Source organism: Callorhinus ursinus, unplaced genomic scaffold (genome assembly GCF_003265705.2).
Source record: "Callorhinus ursinus isolate GAN/ISIS: 27379988/994484 unplaced genomic scaffold, GSC_fseal_2.0 scaffold3, whole genome shotgun sequence".
NCBI lineage: Eukaryota > Metazoa > Chordata > Mammalia > Carnivora > Otariidae > Callorhinus > Callorhinus ursinus.
This window is the reverse complement of record NW_027397065.1, coordinates 11729701-11748979: the sequence shown is the minus strand read 5'-3', so window position 1 is coordinate 11748979 and position 19279 is coordinate 11729701. Positions and strand designations below refer to the sequence as shown.

The 19279-nt window shown below is 34.5% G+C and overlaps 1 protein-coding gene across 9 annotated transcripts in view; it reads left to right on the top strand.

The window, feature by feature from the left end:
- Positions 1-19279, top strand: part of KIAA0825 (KIAA0825 ortholog) — a 413115-nt gene that overhangs the window by 48236 nt on the left and 345600 nt on the right. For 8 of the 9 annotated variants that reach the window (XM_073888176.1, XM_073888171.1, XM_073888172.1 and 5 more), the window contains 2 exons: positions 6040-6171; positions 18054-18222. In XM_073888176.1, coding sequence (XP_073744277.1) covers positions 6041-6171; positions 18054-18222 — 300 coding nt within the window. In that variant the 5' untranslated portion in view covers position 6040. Of the gene's footprint in view, positions 1-473; positions 566-6039; positions 6172-18053; positions 18223-19279 lie in introns of all 9 variants that reach the window. The other variant, XM_073888162.1, reaches the window with a different exon arrangement.

Genomic DNA, 19279 nt, shown 5'->3' with positions numbered 1-19279 from the left:
TGGAATCCCGGCTTTGCCACTTCCTGTGCAAGTGATCTTGGGCATCTCACAAACCTCTCTGTGCCTCAGCTTCTACATCTTTAATGTGGAGAATATAATAGTATCTATCCCATAGGATTATGGTAATAATTAAAAGAGTTCATGCATATAAATTACTTAGAACAATCCATGGTCCATAAAAATGCTGTATAAAAGTTAGCTGTAATTATTAAAATTACTATTTAGCCACCATACCTTTAGTCCATTTCTGAATAAATGAATACACTGAACTAAATAAAAGTTTCAAGATTTAGGGAAAGTTGTGATACTGATTTTTAGTAAAGTTATATTTATGATATTGGTAGGACTTTGTGAATGATCCAGGTGAACTACTTTGTGACTAGGTATGGGTGGAAAAGTAAAAATGAGCCAGGCTGGGAACAAAAAGCTGGTCAGAATTTATTTTCACTCTGCTTTTTTTTTTTTCAAACCAGTGACTCAAAGCAAACCAGCAATACAACAAATAATGCAAAGAATATAAAAAATACAAAGAATAATGGGTCAGGGATACATGGTGTCTGTGAAGGTATGATTCCCTAATGTCACCCTGTTCCTTGTGGAGGCATAATACCCAAAGTCAGTTGGTTTCATTTATCTTTTGTTGACTGAAGAGTATGCCAAGTCAGAGGAGCCCAGAAACATGGGCTAGCTGCTTCTTAGAATATTTTAGAAAGCTGGGGGGTTGGGGGCGAAACAGTATGGGCATCTACCTATTACCATAAAAGAATATCTTGCTACCTCACATTTCCTCTTTCCACATGTTATTTCTTACTAAGCTGTCGATTCAATTTTCATGTAACAGTCCTGGGAAAGGGAAAAGGAAATAATTAAAAATGGCTCTGAGTGCATGATACAGGAAGAATGATGGTATTAATGAGTGAAATAGTCCATTGGAAAAGTTGATTTGGGGGGAGAGCGTTTCAGAAATAGGTCCTCCTCCTACCATTCCTTATAGAATACAGCAAATTTATAGCTAGAAGAAACCTCAGAGCCTAATAAATCCATCCATCTCATTTTGTAAATGAGGAATGTGAGCTCTGTCCCTCTTGAGAGATCAAGTGACTTACTCAAAGTCACATTAACAGAACTAGGATCAGAACTCAAATCTATTGATTCTTGATTCAATGGTGTTTAGAGTTAAATGTGTTTCAGTATAGTGGAATATTTTGAAACTTGTTTAGTTAAATGTGAAACATAAATTTTTAATCAGAGCATTTCTTTGCCATGCTCATTAAAAGTGTTTATTTTAGGCTAAACAGTAGGATTTCAGGTAAACTAGAGCTGGTGGACACATTAAGTCCACAGTTGTGCATAGGTCTGAAAAGGCATGGGACCTTCCTCTCTGGGCTTTTCCACAGAGAAGTCACATGGTCCTAATGTTTCCCCTTAACTAACTCATTTGCAGTGTAGATTTTTTCCCAATGGTTGGTCTTTCTGTCTTTTTTCACTTTTTGAAAGTATATAGATGATTATGAGAAAGCATGCATTTGGTTATAAGAAAAATGGCACTCTGGATTTTTATTATTGAAGAAACAGGAAAAAAAGATAAAATGAGGATGCTAATCATTATATGTATTTAAATAATGAAAAAGAGACCCTAGGTTAGAAAGTTATCTTTTTAAAATATGTTAAAAGACAAGTGAGATTCCAAAATTACTTTTGTGGGCTTTCTTTTGATCACATGAGGTTTGACTTTTTTTTTACTGCTTTATTTTAATGTTTCTGGCCATGCTTATAATATGTGCATATTTTATTATAGTCACTGTTGTTAAGAATTTATAACTCAACTCTTAAAATTTGCCTGTGGCTGAAATTTGATCTATAGGTATTTGTTTTAGATACAATTCTTCAAACATTACTCATTTTTAAAAGGCAATAATTAATATTAGATTGGCTGTTAATACTTGTTTGAAATATTAAGCACTGTTTTTTTTAATCTTATACCAAAAATGATCAGAAACATTACAGAAGAATGACTATTTAAAATGACTATGGAATGACAATTTCAAAAACAAAGTTACTCTACTCTAAAAAGTTTCAACTCCCAATTTTGATTGATCATGGATTAGGATAAGAGACTTCATTCATTATGTCAAATGATGATTACCTCCCTGGTGACAACAGTTTAATAATTAGCAGTACAGAAACATAAGCAGAATGTGAAGCTCCGTCTTGACCCACAACTTCACAGCCGCCTCTTGTTCCCCCTAAAATTTTTAAAGGTGTTTCTGCATTTCTGAAATACTACTGAGGTATTTGTCAAGTTATGTTAGTCCCTTAATAATTCACTTTTTTGTTCTTAAGGTCATAGTTATTTTTACTTAGAGAATAACAATGCCCTTTCTATTGACTCCTTTTCTACTGTCTTATTTTTTTTTACTGTCTCTACCCCTTTAGAGGAAAGACTGTCCAATCTCTCTCTTCTTCTCCTTCTCTCTCTCCCTCCCTGTCCTCATGACACCCAGGCACTGTGTCACAGTGTGGGCCCAGGGAGTGCATGGAAGGAAGGGAGAGGACTAGTGCCTGTCCTCATTCAGTGTGTGCTGCTTTGTCACCACAGTCCTGCAGGGATCACTGCCATTCTCTTCTGTCATTCAAGTTTGAACTTTTACATTCAAACTTGAGCATCACTTACCATAGTCTACTCTGTCCTTTTAATTTATTTCTCATGTTGGTCCTGTGAATCTCTCTTCATTCTGGTTAATTTCCTCATCCTATTCTATTTTGCCCATGAAGTTTTCTCTTATCCTATCACACAGCATTTTAAACTTGCTGCCCCTTTACCTCTTTACTTTTCTATTGTCCTTCATCACCTTGGAATGGTATCTTAAATACAGAAGTGTCACAGATGGATGCTAATCATGTGAAAGCTCTGAACCATCATCATTCTGGTACCCTGTTGTTATCAAATGGCATTCCCTTAATGTATTCTTTGTACTTATTGATTAACTTCTCTACTGAGGTTAGATACAGAAAAATCACACAACTATATATATTGGATATCCTTCAAAATCATGTCCTGAACCCCATCTGAATGCTTAACATGTTTCAGTCCATTATTGTTTTACTCCTGCACTCATTTCAATGAAAGATATAACACATATTTAATACCACAATAACACAGAACCACAGATTTCTTTTAACAGCACTTGCAAGCACAAAAACCACAAAATAATACAAAAAGTTTGGTGAAATGTTCAGTTAGTCAAGAGATATTTAGGAATTATATGAGTTTTGAGTTAGGTTTTGAGAGGAAATGATAAACACGAATTGGCAAGAGAGTGTTAAGATTGGAAAATGTTTCAAATGAAGACAGATAGAAAATGTAAAATAAAAGATTAAAAGCTCCTTGAGAGCAGGCATAATTTCTTTTTTAACTATTTTTCCTAATTACGTATGTTTAAAAAAGAAAACCACAGGCCCAAAAAGGTGTCACTCAGCCCAAATTCCCAAACTGGAGTTTAATACCCAATCTAATTGCAATTTCAGCTTCCACCAGAAATGTGGCCTTAACTGGTCAATCAGGAAATTTTTCTTTCCATCAGTGCCAATAAGTCTCGTCACCTGTGTCCTCTCCATCCCCTAAAGAAAAATGTCATCTGCATAATAAGACTCCTTATATTTCCTCTAGAAAACAGCCTTGTCTGGAATAATCCTTTTCTTTTACTAATTACTCTTATGCCCCTACCGTGTTCAATAAAATCCTTCCATTTTGTACAACTCCTGGGAGTGCTTCTCTGTTTGCTAGATGAGGTGCTGCCGATTCATAAATGGTTTAGCAAAGCCAATTAGATCTTCAAATTTACTTGGTTGAATTTTGCTTTTTAACGTGTAAAAATTAGTACTTACTGCCAAAATATAGGAAAACACTAAGTATAAAGAAGAAAATATCAACTGTAGTCTAAATATCCAGGGATAACCATTTTAACATTTTGGTTAATATTTCTACAAAACTGTATTTTGTGTGCAATAAGTGATTCATTTCTCAGGAGACCAGATACCCTTAAATTTAAGAACCAAATAAATCCAGTTCAAATTCTACTCTTAACACCAGGTAGCAGCTATGGAACATGTGCATGTTAGTTAATCTCTGGGCCCACCTTACTTCCACTATAAATGAGGATAATAACTTTTATAGAGTTATTAGGATTAAGGAAGATGATGTATATTGGTTTGTACATAGTAGATACATAACAAATCATATTGCTATTTTGCTGTTATATTTTAGCTGACTCCTATACCTATTTTCTTATGTTTTGAATATGTAGAATCTGAACTAATGAGGCTTTATAGTATTGACAAATTAAGACAAGTCTGAACAGAGTATTGATATAAAACTGGTTTTATTAGAGAGGCAAGCTACAAAGTATTTACTAAATTTGAGCTTTTTTTATTATGATGATGATGTTAAGTTTGAGCTTTGTACAAAACCCTCAGCCAATCAAATTTTTTCATTACAAAAGTAAAATTTTCTTGCAACAATTGTTGAATGGCTCATCGTCTGAACTACCCCAAAGTATTCAAAAACATGCAAATACAGACGCTGAATTCATTATTAGTAATATTGACCATTGGATTTAGTATAAAGGAAATATTCTGATAATAGCTGTAACTAGTTGAGCTGCTAGGGAGACAAGAGGATCTCAAACTCATTGGTTGTATGGAAGTATTGAAGTTTTGGTGCCCTAAAGATGTATAACTTCTGATGGATATACAGTGTACTACCAATTATCTTATAAGTTTTTGGCTATTTTTTAGCCTGATTTCAAATTAGTATTTATTATGACACATTATAAGTAAATATTTGAGAAATTACACCTTTTACTGCAAAATATTTTGAAAGGATATAAGTGTATGAAAATTTTGGTATTTTAAAATGACATATCTGTGATTATTCTGTATTTGAAATTAATTGAATTTATAAATGACAAACCTTGTGATGCCATAGACTTTTATATTAAAATGTTTTAGTTGTCTTCAGCTATTTCATTATAGAAGCCTCTGCAAAACTTTTTAGACAATTTTTCATATATTTTGTATTTATCCAAACTAAAAGCACATTCCCCAAGCCTTTTTCTTGTTAATATTTATTCCATGTATATTTTTTACAATGTAATTTTTAAATTTCTCATTCATTTATACCATCAGTCATTACATACTTTATAAGCACTATTTTATGTCCAAAAATAACATATCCCTAAATAAAATGGTTCACATTCTGCCCCATCTCCATCATTTTCAGTCTATCCCGTTGCCCTGCTTTACTTGTGCTCATAGCATTTCTTACCATGTGATCTTTTATAAAGTATACCTGCTTATATGTTCTTAAAACATAAAAACTCCATGAAGGCAGGGACTTTGACTTGTTGCAACTATATCCCCGGCTTCAACAGCAGTGCCTTTTAGATATCAAACATTCAAGAATATATATGGACTGACTGAATGAATGATCTGATAGTAGGAAAATGCATATCTCTCTACGAAGAGTAGCATATGTATTAGTCAGTTATAGGTATTTAGGTTTACAGGGGTGATAGAGGAACTCAAGGAAAATTTTGCCTTCTTCACATATAAATAGGGCTAGCAGATGACACTTAAAATTCAGAGTTTAGGATTTCCAGATCAGTCAGTATTTGACAAGAGTGGAGGGAAGGAGTTTAATTCTTGCTGCCACCACCCTTGTTCACAGTGGTCTAGGAGACTTTGTGATTTCCTTTGGAGCTCTTGGTTACAGGGAGAAGCAGCAGGCTGCTTAAGTACTCTGAGGGGTGCTGTTTTGTTGAGCTTTCAAACCATAAAGAGGTGTGAAAATTAGGTCACACCTCATGAAAATTAAATAACAAAACATTCTATCTAGTTTAATAGTACCCTAGTTTTTCTAGTGCTATATTTCTTTTTAGCTATAAGTGGAAATTTCTATTTTTGGTTTAGTATCACAACTGGAGGGTTTTTTCCCTTTATTTTGGAGGAACTGACATGTTTTTTATTCTTATTCCTCAGAATGGATTGTGGAGATGAATATTCCCATAATTCTTTTGACCTACATTGTCTGTTAAATTCGTTTCCTGGAGACTTGGAATTTAAGCAGATCTTCAGTGACATTGATGAAAAGTTAGAACAAAATGCTACAAGGTAAATATTGCTAATTACTTAAAATAAGTTGGTTTCATGTTTCATTCACACATACTTTACCTGGTCTAGTTTTAGTGTTAACTCCTGAGAAAAATTGATGAGACCCTCCCCTGTTGAATTTAACATGATTTTCTTTATCTGATTAGTACTTTATTTTTTTAAAAGATTTTATTTATTTGAGAGAAAGAGAGAGTGCACACACACTTGAGGGGGAGGGGCAGAGAGAGAAGCCGATTCCCTGCTGAGCAGGGAGCCCAGCTTGATGATCCCAGGACCCTGGGATCACAACCTGAGCCAAAGGCAGGCATATGCTTAACCAACTGAACCACCCAGGTGCCCCTGATTAGTACTTTAAATAAGACTCGAAAATTTAGGCACTGCTTTCAAATAGGTAAATTAAAGTTTATTGAATTTCTATTAATTTCTTAGTTTGCCAATATTGATGGCCTGAATTTTCATTAATATGCTTAGCATTACGCATCCTCACTTGATAGATAAGCATAGAAATTAAGAATTTGAAGTTAAGGTAATAAAATGGTATAAGCATAAGGCCATGGATTGCTTGAGTTGTTGAAAACAGAACATGAAAAATATATTATTTTTATGTAATGTTTGTCATTGTAAGTCTCCTTTTCACTTGGAAGGGTGGAGACTCCATAGAGAGTTGCCGTGCAAGGTTAGTCTTCATCACCTACTCCAAACTTAGTGCTGCCAAACCCTAAGGGTGGCAAGGACAACTGAGTTTGCCATTAGTAGGTTTTTTAACAGAAAGCCCTTTTGTCTTTATATGTTTGTGGATCTTAGAGTCAATCATTTCACTTACTTGAGTCCTTTTAGTTAAGGGTTCTAATAATTCACCTCATGTAGGTTATAAATATGCAAACTACAGTAAAAATTTCTAATGTAGAATGATACATAGTATTTCCTTTTTTAAATTTTAAGGTATAGTTATATCGAATTGTCAAAGAAACCAAACCAAGCAAGTGAAATGTTCCTGTGATTTTTTTCCCCTCATGTTTTATATAAGAATGCAGTCAATTTTTTGTTATAACAAAGGGCATAAATAAATTCAAAAGAAAGCATAATCTTGGGGAATTATAATTAAAAACAAAATCTCCCATCCCGACATTCTCTCCACCAAGGCAGAAGAGAACAAAAACACTTCTATTATTCAACAGGCTTTAAACTAGAGTGCAATGCATATCACAGGCATTCTGCTAAAAGTATGCAAAGACAGAGCTAGGAATCTCACCCCTTTATATAACCTAGTAGATACGACTCATTACAAACATGTTTTCAAGATAAGTGATAGCTCAGTCTTCACAGGGAAGATTTGGCAGCACATTTCCATGCATAGTTCATCATAACTTCACCTGTGTTAAAGGATACCTGTGTTAGCTAATTGGTTTTATCCTGAGGAGAAACGCACTTCTCATATCTTTATGACAAGGTATGATTTTGCAGATTGGAACAAAGTGCATATACTGAAGTTAGGCTTCTAATCTTGGGCCGGAATTCGGAGCCAAGGAGCCATCTCCCTTGCTTGTTTGCATTTTGAAACGATGGCTTTCAGGTTCTTGAGAAAGATAGTCCTGGCTGGAAAGCTGACAAAAGGTCTGTCTAGTCTTTTAAGGGACACATTTCATGGGAATTGAAAAAATTCTTAAAGTTACAAATTTCTAAGATACTTTAAGGAAAAGGAAGGGAGGGAAATCTCTTCCCTTATTTTCAACAGGAAGAATTAAGCCTCTTATTTTGAATTTGCATTTGCATTGCCCATATATGTATGCCCACGCACACACACATGCACATACATATACATATATGTGTTTATATGTTTTTTAAAGATAGCATATGTAATATAATTTAACCATACTATAGCCTACGTATTATAATTTATATATAAGTATAAAATAACCATATTAAACTTTAGTGTAATTGTGCAATTTTTAACCCAAAGAAACTTATAAATGAAAATAATACTAGCTTAAATATATTTATAAGTCATTTATCTAAATTCCAGAGATGGTTATGTTAAAACAAATTTTAAATATTTTTTAAGAGGTAACCTGCCTTCATAATAGCATTTAGGTTTTTTCAAAACAAAACAAATCACTGAACTCTGATGCTTTTGTTATAGACTGCTTCATTTTTATTTGCTAAACCATCTGTAGTTAATTTCCTGCCCTACCTGATCAATAAGAAATCATGCTTAGAAGTAAAACAGTGATTAAAATATTGTATTTTGCATTCATAAGTTGTTATTTAGGTCAAAACTCAGATGTTATTAAAAAGAAAATATGACATGGAATATAAGGATATAATTTTTAAATTAAAAATATTTTATTGCCCATATATTAAAGCAAACCTAGAACAGAACCACCTGAAGTGACCGTTGATCTTCACAAGGGATAAAATAAGGGAGTAGCTGTATGTGCTGTATGCTACATTTAGAATAAAGTCTATTTTTCATCAAATTCAATTATGTTTTTATTATACCCTAGAGAATAAACATAATAGTAGAGGGTGTATATATTTTTAAGAATAAAATACTGAATAATAACCATGGTTCAGAAGAATGTAAATCATTTATGCACTCATTTATTGCCTTCTAACAGAATAGCTTTTAGAAAATTGTATGTCATGACGAATCAGTTATGCCACACTTACACTGCAGTAGTTGAATTACCCTTGGCATTTTTGTATTCTAACAGTTCTCTTTATCTCTCAATGCTGTACATTGAATAAGTAATGAACATCTGTATAATATGGGTTTACCAGATACTTTTTAAAGGAAAGAACATTAGTAATTCATTTTTAAATAGAGTGTTTTTCCTTACCCTTGAATTTTTAAAGTTGTATTTCTAGTAGTGACCCTGGATTCTAAGTGTAAATTCCTTCCCTCTTCTTAATATCATCAGGTTTTATGGGCCACAGGGTCTTTTGCTTCCCCAAAGCAGTGATTCACCACAATGGCGTAGAGTGCCCAGAGGTCAGTGAACCTTCCCCTGCCCTTCAACAGAGGCTGTCCTTCTCTCAGACCATTTTCCCTTTAACATCATCATTTCCATTCAAGTCAGAGCCAGGTGACTCTTAGGTCTGACCATGGAACTCAGTGATGGCGAACCATTTACTTTTAAAACTTATAAGAATTGGTAACAGGAAGGTAAATAACCTGTCAAAGAGGAATACTGTGTATGTTGTAGACACAGACTCAGCTTAGTTCAGTAACTGAAAACTGCACATGGCATTGAAATCTATTTTGAGCTAAATGGAACTTAATAGCTGAACAAGATACTGAGGTGTCTAAGTTTTATGGGGTTCACTATATGACATAAGATGATTTTCTCCTCTTAATGTTCAGTTAGATAGATGAAATTGTATCATTAAGTTTATTTTACCTTTCTGTTTTCTAAAGTTTGTTTTTTTTTTAAGATTTTATTTATTTATTTGAAAAATAGAAGGAGCACAAGCCAGGGGAGGAGCGGGGACAGAGGCAGAGGGAGAAGCAGCCTCCGCTCTGAGCAGGGAGCCCGGGACCATGACCTGAGCTGAAGGCAGACCCTTAGCCAACCGAGCCATCCAGGCACCCCTCTGGTTTCTAAATATAGACAGTCTTTGGGTGTTCCTCAAGACCTAAGTTTTGCTGGTACTGGTACAGGATTACTACCTTTTTTTTTTTTTTTTTTTTTGTAACCTAAAGGAAGAGCAAGAAGTATTATTATGGATAATATTTTTCTTAATCCAGGAGATGGGGGCAAGGGTGGGAGGCATTAACTTTAAATTGTCAGAGAACATTGGATATGTGGTATCTATAAATTTAATTGTGTTTATTTACAGAGGATACATATTCCATAGATTACATTTTGTGTGTGTTTATATATGAAATTTGTGGGGGGGTAGTTTTCTACATTATGGCCTAAAGTTGCCAAAAGAAATCTTCAAATAGGCTGTCAACTTAGGGCTTGTCATGGTAGAACCACAAATCTGCCAGTGGACATACACATTCACATTAATATATTTTATGGCCATAGCAAATTATATAAAATGAAAATTTGTCATTTCAGACTGTACTGAGTATGATTACTTCTGGCAGCATTTTGGCACTTATTTAGTAATAACAAGAGGATGCAAATTAATACTTTTTTAACTTCAGTGTGTGTACTTCTCTTTTGTGTTCTCTATTCATGTGTATTTCATTTGACAGAATCCCTACCTCTTCTCCTAAATTACTGAACAAGACTAGGCTACATGGAAAGAAACCTGAAAGCTTTCCCCATCTATCCTTGAACCCATAGTAAGACTTAAATAGGCACTTTCCAGTTTCCCCCATCTGGGCCCTCCTCAGTACTGTTGTCCTCCTCAGAATTGATAACACTTCCAGGCAGACAGACAGCATCCTGGGCCTCGGCAGTTAAGCAGCCGTAAACTTTGCCTGACCCCATTTACATTTTCTACTTTTTAAACGTATGCAGTCCTCCCACTGAAGCTTTCCACCTGCAGCCCCGTGATGTGTGCAGGTAGAAGTGGAGGTAAGGGAGAAGGTGACAAGCCACGCTGTGTTTCACAGTGGCCTATGGAGCCACTTTCTTATCATTTTCTGTCACTCTTAGCTCCACTGTTTGAATGTCTGTGGTGTTCCTAACTCTTTTCTCCATAGTCCTGTGTTGTGTGCCCTCAATGTCTGCTTTAGGAGGCTGAGTAGTAGGGTAAATTGTGGGACCAGTAGCCCCATTAGATGATTTTTAAATGATTGTTTCAAGCAATACTTGCATTGTGTTTGACATTTTTTTAAAGTGTAATTTTTGTTTTTGTATGTGTTAGCTTCACCCGTTCTTGTTCAAATATGTGTAAGGCAATAACAAATTTTTATTTGAGGATATTTTTAAAGAATATTATTATGATTTTCTTTCCATGGGAAATAAAGGGAAGCAAGTGTCTGCCTGTTTTTAAGTTGTTATGATAATAAAAATGTGAATAATAGTGTACTAAAAATCCACACCTGATAAGATTGAGCCAATGATAGGCCACTATTTCCCAGGGAGGATGGTAGTTAATTGGCTCCTGGGAAGGATTCACTCCTGAGGTAAAAACCAGGGGTGCCTGGTGAAGCCCTCGCCCAGCTCTGAGAGGAAGGAGATACTAGGAAGGAAGGAGATACTAAAAGAGAACTGAGTGGTAGTAATGAGGTGTGCATGCTGTGGCTGGCTCATCTTTCCTGTTAGATAGTTGATACCTTGAGATCTAACCCAACCCTGCCAGTTTTCCCTGGAAAAGAGCCTCCTCAGGGATTTAGCAGAGGAAACACTTTGGCTAAAAAGAGTCACCAACAGGAACAACTCGCTGGCTTAGGCAGAGGAGCATGCGACTCTTGATCTCAGGGTCATGAGTTTGGGCCCCAAGCTGGTTGTAGAGATGACTTAAATAAACAACAACTACAAAAAAAGAGTCACCATAGCCTTTTCTAATCAGAGTCCTAATTCTAGAATGCCATGACTAAGAATATCCTTCTTTGGGATGGTATGGGAGCTGAGGGGTAGGTGGAAGGAATGTGAAAACTGGGACTATTATTTCCTTCATTTTTACTTTAAAGACTTCAGCTGTTCAACACTGCCTAAACAGTCCTGGCACAGAGTAGGTTAGAAGGTAGTCAATAAATGTGTGTTAGGCATGTTTGTTAGGCATCTATTGTGTTTGCTGTATCTTTAGCTAGTGTGAAGTTAGATGAGTAGAATGTGTTAGAAGAGGTTGTCATCAAATGCTAGTTTTCTTTTCCATTGAGTATTTTTACATTATAAGAGTAATACATACTAATAGAAAATTTCTGACAGTAGAGAAAGGCATATATGAGGAAAAGTTCAGTACAGCAGGGCAGAGATGAGGAACAGTACTCCTCTGACCCTGCTACTTTTATTCTTTATAGGTAACCTATGTTCATAAATTATTGCATTGCTATCCAGAAATAGTCTCTGCATATATATGCATGCACCCAAAAATATATTACTTTTTTTATACAAATGGGAATTAAGTGATGTACTGCAATTAGATTTTTTTACTTAATATATTTTTTAAATCGCTCCATGTGATTATACCTCATCTTTTAGATTTCACTTGTATGGGTGTGCAACAATTTATTAAGCCAATTCCCTCTTGATGAACATTACATTATTTGCAGTCTTTCTGCCATTACTTCACACATGCATGCATGTGTATATTCTTCCTTCCTTATGAGAGTTTATCTATGAGATGATTTCTTAGAATTTATAACTTAGCTGCTGCAAAATTGTTCTGCAATGCTAAACTGTGTGGCAGTGTATGAGAAGGCATGCTGTATGTCCTGCCTCCTCACAATATGACCATTGGTGTTATTAAAACCCTCAGTTTGTAAGGTCTAGTCAAACCTGTTGTGTAGCTTGGAAGTTGGGGGAGTACTTCACAACTGAAATTTTTCGAAAACACTGTAGACTTTTAGGTTGGCATACCCCCTACACTGTGTCTGAACTTTCTTGAAGCAGTCTGGACCATTCAAGAGCCTCTCTAAACTGCTGTTGTGAGGTTTGGTGGTATAAAGCAACAAATAACAGAGGATCCTAACTCAAAAGTTTCTTTCTTACTGTCTTCCTCATAGAATAACTGAACAAGATAGGCATCTTGGGAGGCTATTAATATATTTCATATAAGAGGTAAGAACCTGAACCCAATCTTTCACAATAGGAATGGAAAGGGGAGGATCTATTTAAGAAAGATTTAAAGAAGTAGTATCAACAGGATTTGGTGTTGAGGATTTTTTTCCTTGAAAGTATACTTAAAGACCAAAAACTCTTTGAAATAAAAGTTCAGCATAAATGTTGAATTTCTTACTGTGCTTTTTAGCCATTAAAGTAGTTGTTTTATAAGGGCATCTGGGTGGCTCAGATGGTTAAGTATCTGCCTTTGGCTCAGGTCATGATCCCAGGGTCCTGGGATCGAGCCCTGCATCGGGCTCCTTGCTCAGTGGGGAGCCTGCTTCTCCCTCTGCCTCTCTGTCTTCTCTCTCTCTCTCTGTCTCTTATGAATAAATAAATAAAATCTTAAAAAAATAGTTTTATGAATCATTTTCTCAACCTTTTAAAAAAGACTATCCAAAAATATGTTTGTCTCAGGAAAATAAGTTTATTTCATGGCTGACTTATACTTTAATTACACACTAATTTTTATACAACAGCCTCCTTCCCTATTAATTATCTGTTAATTCCAAGGAATTTTAGTAATCTAGTTAGATAAGCTGGACTTACCTAGAAACTGGAAAACTATTTATCTCACAACTATTTCTTTGTGCTTTTAAACATGTGATAGTTGATTGCAAAAGCCTTTCCTTTACTGAATTTATGTTGTGGGTAAAACAGTATAAACAAGAGCATCAAAAATAGAAAATTAAAATTTTTCTTAATGTTTAGATTTCCCATACTGTAAAAATAGTTCTTAATCTCTACCGTGACACCTCTACACTGATTTTAAAAATAATAATAGAAATTCTAACTTTCCATGAGAGCGTATATAAATGTTTTCTACAACCTTCACATCAAACGGTTCTCGTAATTTTTCCTGGTGGAACATACTTTTTTTTTTCCCTTTGAACTGTTTTGTGGTGGAATAATAAAGACTGTGTGTTTTAAATCTTGAAAGAACTTTTACAATGAAGTTTTCTAGATTTTATGTCATAAATATTCTCTTCTCTTTTTCTCAGTTCCCTCCCTATCCTCAGCAACACCAGCCTGATAACAGTAGACTCATGTGCTGTTGGTATTTAATGCTGTCTGTTTAACTATAGGACATCTCAGTCCTTTAGGAAGTAAGATATATAGATATACATATATATATGTGTGTGTATATATATATGAGATATATACACACACATATACCTATCTCATATATATACACATACACATCTATATACATGCATCAATATACTTGTGACCATAAAAATAAACTCCTACTTTTTATTATCCAAATAAATATAGTTTTAAAGTGACATGGCAGTAAGATTAGATGATCAGCACTAAATTCTCACAAGTCAGGTGTCAGGGAATTCTAAGTACAGTGATTCCATTAATTTTCTTAAAGCATCAATATCCTTGCATATAATCTCCTTTTCTACAAGTTTTCTGTACGTCCCACAGGCACATTTAGCAGATCCCTTAGCAGATCCCTCCTATGTATTCCCTTAGCACAGTACACACCTCTTACCAAGTCTTAATGTAATGTAGTTTTTTATTTATAGGTCTGTCTCTCATTAGACAGAATTCCTTTAGGGATGGGACTATGTCTCCGCATTTAGTTCCTGAGTATATATCACAGTACCTGCCACATATTCAGCATTCAGTTAATGTTTATCAAACATGCCTTCATTCAATAAGTCATTTTTACACTCAAGGTACCCAGGAGTGAATGTTGAATGAGAAAATTACCACAGATATCCTTTAAAAAAAGCATACCGCATATTGCATTTTAAAAATGGTTTTTATAAATTGATTTACACACAGCCTGTCAGTAGTGCATCTACTTGCACACATCGTTAGCTTGAATAATTCAGAGTCATTATAATTAAGCACATTGGGTTCAAATTTATTAAGAAATGTTGAGACATATGAAAAGGCATAAAGATAATGATGTAATATATGGTGATTAACATAACAATAAAAAATTTAAAAAAAGGCATAAAGAGTATTATGATAAACATTCATGTACCCACCATCCAGTTTAAGGAATAAAACAATACCAGTACCGCTAAGGCTCATTATGTACCTGTCCCCAATCTCATCCTACTTTCATCTCCACCCTGGATTTCATGATATCATTCTGGTACATTTCCTTACATTTTTACTACCTCTGCTTGTACTTCTGAACAATATGTACTGTTGTATTGCATATTTTCAAACTATTATAAGGATAGTATCATACTGTGTGTATTCATTTGTACCTTTTCCCCTCAACAGGTATATTTGTTAGATTTTTTTCATGTTGATAACTGTATTTCTCCTTTATTTTCATGGCTCTATTCCACTCAATGAATTAACTAATAATTTTCCTGTTGATAGACATGTTAGATGTTTTGAGTGGATAAAGCTAACAAGATGCTTTAGAAACTTCTTGCTAAGCTAACTAATGGTGTAAATTTGGGAATTGAAACTATTGAGGGAAGAGAGTCTATATCTATTTTTAGATTGTTTACATTTTTAGCCTAATGTTTGTGATCTAACAATAAATGTGTTATTTGGATTTCTATTTGTTGAATTATCTTGGTTATTTTTTTCATGACCTTGCTTCTAAGGAAAATTTGAAGCATCTTACAGTTAATCAGAAGACATTTAAACCAGAATAAAGACAAGTATTAGGTTATTTCAGAAAACCTAGACTAGGATCTTGTATCATCTACCTCTAAAGTTACATGGACCCCCTCCCCACCCAAGATTACCATGCCCATCAGCAATATTGCCACTATACATATATGAAAATAATGTTACCTTTTAGATGTTGAATTAATTTTGAACCTAATTTTGACCCCAATTAAGAAAGATGAATTGTCAGATTACATACCAAACTGACTTTCATCTTAAATTTTTTTTTAAGATTTTATTTATTTATTTGTTGGGGAGACAGAGAGAGACAGCACAAGCAGGGGGAGCGGCAGGTAAAGGGAGAAGCAGACTGCCCGCTGAGCGGGGAGCTGGATGCAGGACTCATTCCAGGACCCTGGGATCATGACTTGAGCCGAAGGCAGACACTTAACGACCAAGCCACCCAGGCACCCCTCATCTTAAATTTTAAAAATAATACCTTTGTATAGTAATTGGGCAATAAATCTCTAGACTTCAAACTATTGCTCTTTTAGAGCAAGGTATATAGACAGTGGTGAAAGGCAGAGTGACAAGATATGTAGCCAACTAAAAACAAAATCAGGAGTTCTGACATTTAAAATTTTGTGACAAAAATCTGTGATTTTAAAAGCCAGCTCACCAGTCTTGGTTTGTGACAGTGAGGGAGGTTGTCTGAAATGCAACTGCTCAGTCCCTTTATCAGTGTTTGGACAAATTACTAAAAATATCTGGCCCTCTGAAGGCTTTACCCTATTTATAAGTTGTAGTTATTGGCCTCTACCCAGATTCAGATGTTAGAGATTAGACTAAAAGCTGAGTCCTGATTGAAACAGATTTAGGTAGACTCAGCACTGAGCCTTTCCAGTTCACATTGCTGTAATCTATTAGATTTCATTGAATGAGCCACATGAGGATGCTGTAATAAAGACCTTTGATAAAGGGTCCCTAGAGTCAAGGTGTATGCTTCGGGTATCATGTTTCTCAGTCCATAGATGTGCTTACAGAAGTTAAAAAAATATATGCCAATTTCAAGTCAGACTTAGAACTGGTATTCCTGAATAAGACTGTCCCATCAGGAAATTGCATGCCCTGTGGCCTAAGGAGGTATTATTTTTCTTGTAAGTTCTTTGTTTTCATGAAAAGGCTCTTTAATTCTCAGAATGTATTTGTTTCAAGGTAATTCAGTTTGAATTCACTCATGCTCATAAGTCTCCTTCAAAAGCCTTCCTTAAAGTTTAGTGTATGTTTTATAGGCAACTCACACCTGATGAATTTTGAAGAGTCATTCATATGACATCAGTTTTAATAATCAGAACTTAGTTTCCAGAGCTTCAATAATTCTGTCATATGGAATATATAATTAATAGCAATGATATTTTCGAAAACAGTAGTAAGCTTTTTAGCAACAGATACTTCTTAATACCATTAAGGAGCAAATGCATAGCTGTCAATTTTGGATGAGGGCATTCAGCTTCAAAAGAATTTTCCTGTTTATAAGCTTTCTTGCAGTTTAGATATGCTGCCATCAGGTGGTAGTAATATGTCATATCCATGTGGCTCCACAGATGACAGACTGCTTAAAGTCATCAGTTTACCCCACACAGATTTATAGTCATAAATCCACAGATTTTTATGTGAAAATTAAAATAACATAGTATATCCATTTAGTATCGGAACTAAGGGTACTTTGCATATAATTTTTAAAACGGATATGTATTGGAAGATTCAATTGGGCAAGTTTCTCCTGTTATTTATTTATTTTATTTTTTGGTAAGAGTATAATATACCTTCTAAAAATTTGGAAAATTATTGAAGAGTAAAATTTAAAACGTCACATTTCATTACCCAAAGATAATTGCTATTAAGCTTTTGTTTCATTTCCTTCCAGTCTTTTTTTTTTTTTTTAAATATGCAATGTTTAGTATGTTTTTGTTTTTATTTTTTGGAGTGGAGTTCTGTAGCAAGAAAAGATACTTGGGTGTCATAACAGTGTATATGTAGCATGTATCTGTCTTTTACAATTTTTGAAAATGCAAGCTTTTTGTAACTGCTTTGTGACATTTTAATGTTCCATTGATTGAAGTTTTCCATAATTTATAGTCATTCACCTATTAGTAGACAATGTATGTTTATGATCATCAGTCATCAAGAGTATTTTTAAAGAGTATTTTATCTCTGCCTTCTATCTACCGCCTGTCAAGAGGACCATTATTTCATTGCATCCATGCTTGATTTTTGTTTTAACACAGAATGATTTCTAATTCATCTCAAGAGTAGCTAGATATTTTATATTTCCTTCATCGTATTTGAAAGGAAACTGCCAGGAAATCTGAGCATTCTGTTTTCAGTTATGAATGAAAATATGTAGTCTCTTTGTTATTGTTTTTATATTATAAAAATGTTTCATAATTTTGTAAATTGTATGCAACCAGGTAGCACATATAAACATCTCAGGGCCTGTAATGTTATGAGATGGAACCATTACCTATTTCCTAACAACATAATTTTTTCTTTTCTTTTTTATAGCATAGAATATTGCATTAAAGAAATACAGTATGAAGTTAACAAACAGTGTCCAGATGTGCAGCTGCGAACAACAACTGACTGTCTTGAATGGCTAGATAACTATAACTATAACCCATCCAAGTCAACGTCCATTCCCCATGGAGATTTGATAAAATTCTTCAAAACACTGGTAAAAAAAAATAATCTTTGTTTTTTAGCCAAGAGGGGGGGGTGAACAGGAATACAATTCATTCAGTTTCTCTATGTAAATATTTATTTTAGTGATCATGTTAGCCTGCCATATCTAGGGGTTGGGCTTTTGCTTTGCTTATGTATCCCCAGTGGAATCTAGTGAGCTGTTGTCTTTACCTTTTACAATGAGTTGTATCAATAAAATGTAGTTTTATAGAAAAGGAGATTAAATATTATAATTCCAGAATGTGTTGATTGATATGTAGCACACACATTGTCTACCAGAAAAGTTCATATTTATTGTGTTTTCTGTCCTTCACAACTACTCCTTTTCTCTGTGCTTATTATTAAGCATAAAAAGATCGCCATTGATTGTGTCTTTTAAGTAGCCTTGTCTACCATTCCCTACCTTCCCAAGCTGCAGGCATACCCAGTTTTTTTTTCAATCAAGGCAGTAATTCCTACAAGACCACTATTAATTGATGGAGAATTATTACATGGGTCATTCTTTGATACTGCCCACATGTGAAGGATGTGTTTGTAGCCTTCAGTGAGAATGCTTACTTTATTACACCTGCCTCTACAAGGGGTAGCTAGCTTGCAACAACAGTTTCCCAGAGAAACAGCACAATTGTTAGAAAGCAGTAGGTCTCTAGCTATGGTTTTAATTTAATTTGGGAGGAAAAAAGGCACTGTTTTTGTCTAAACATCAAACATTGACTAAGGCAGATGTGGAAAATATCTTGAGGTTGTAGATGGCTGAGGATGACAGAGTCAGATGGAAAGTTCTTGGCTATCATTATTATTGCAGATGTCTCTTTAATGTTTGCAAAGTAATAAAAAGAAGAGAAAGGAAGACTGTGCGCCCTGAAGCCTTATTCTTTTAAGAAAATCCTCTCACCCAATATCTCTTGAAGGTGCAGCCCTGAAGAATAAATATGGATATAGTTATTCCTTTAATTTCTATTAAGAGCCATGTGTATTGAATTTCATTAATATTGATGTAATAATGCTTTCTCATTTAATTAAAAGCAAAAGCTTTTAATTATCTTTTA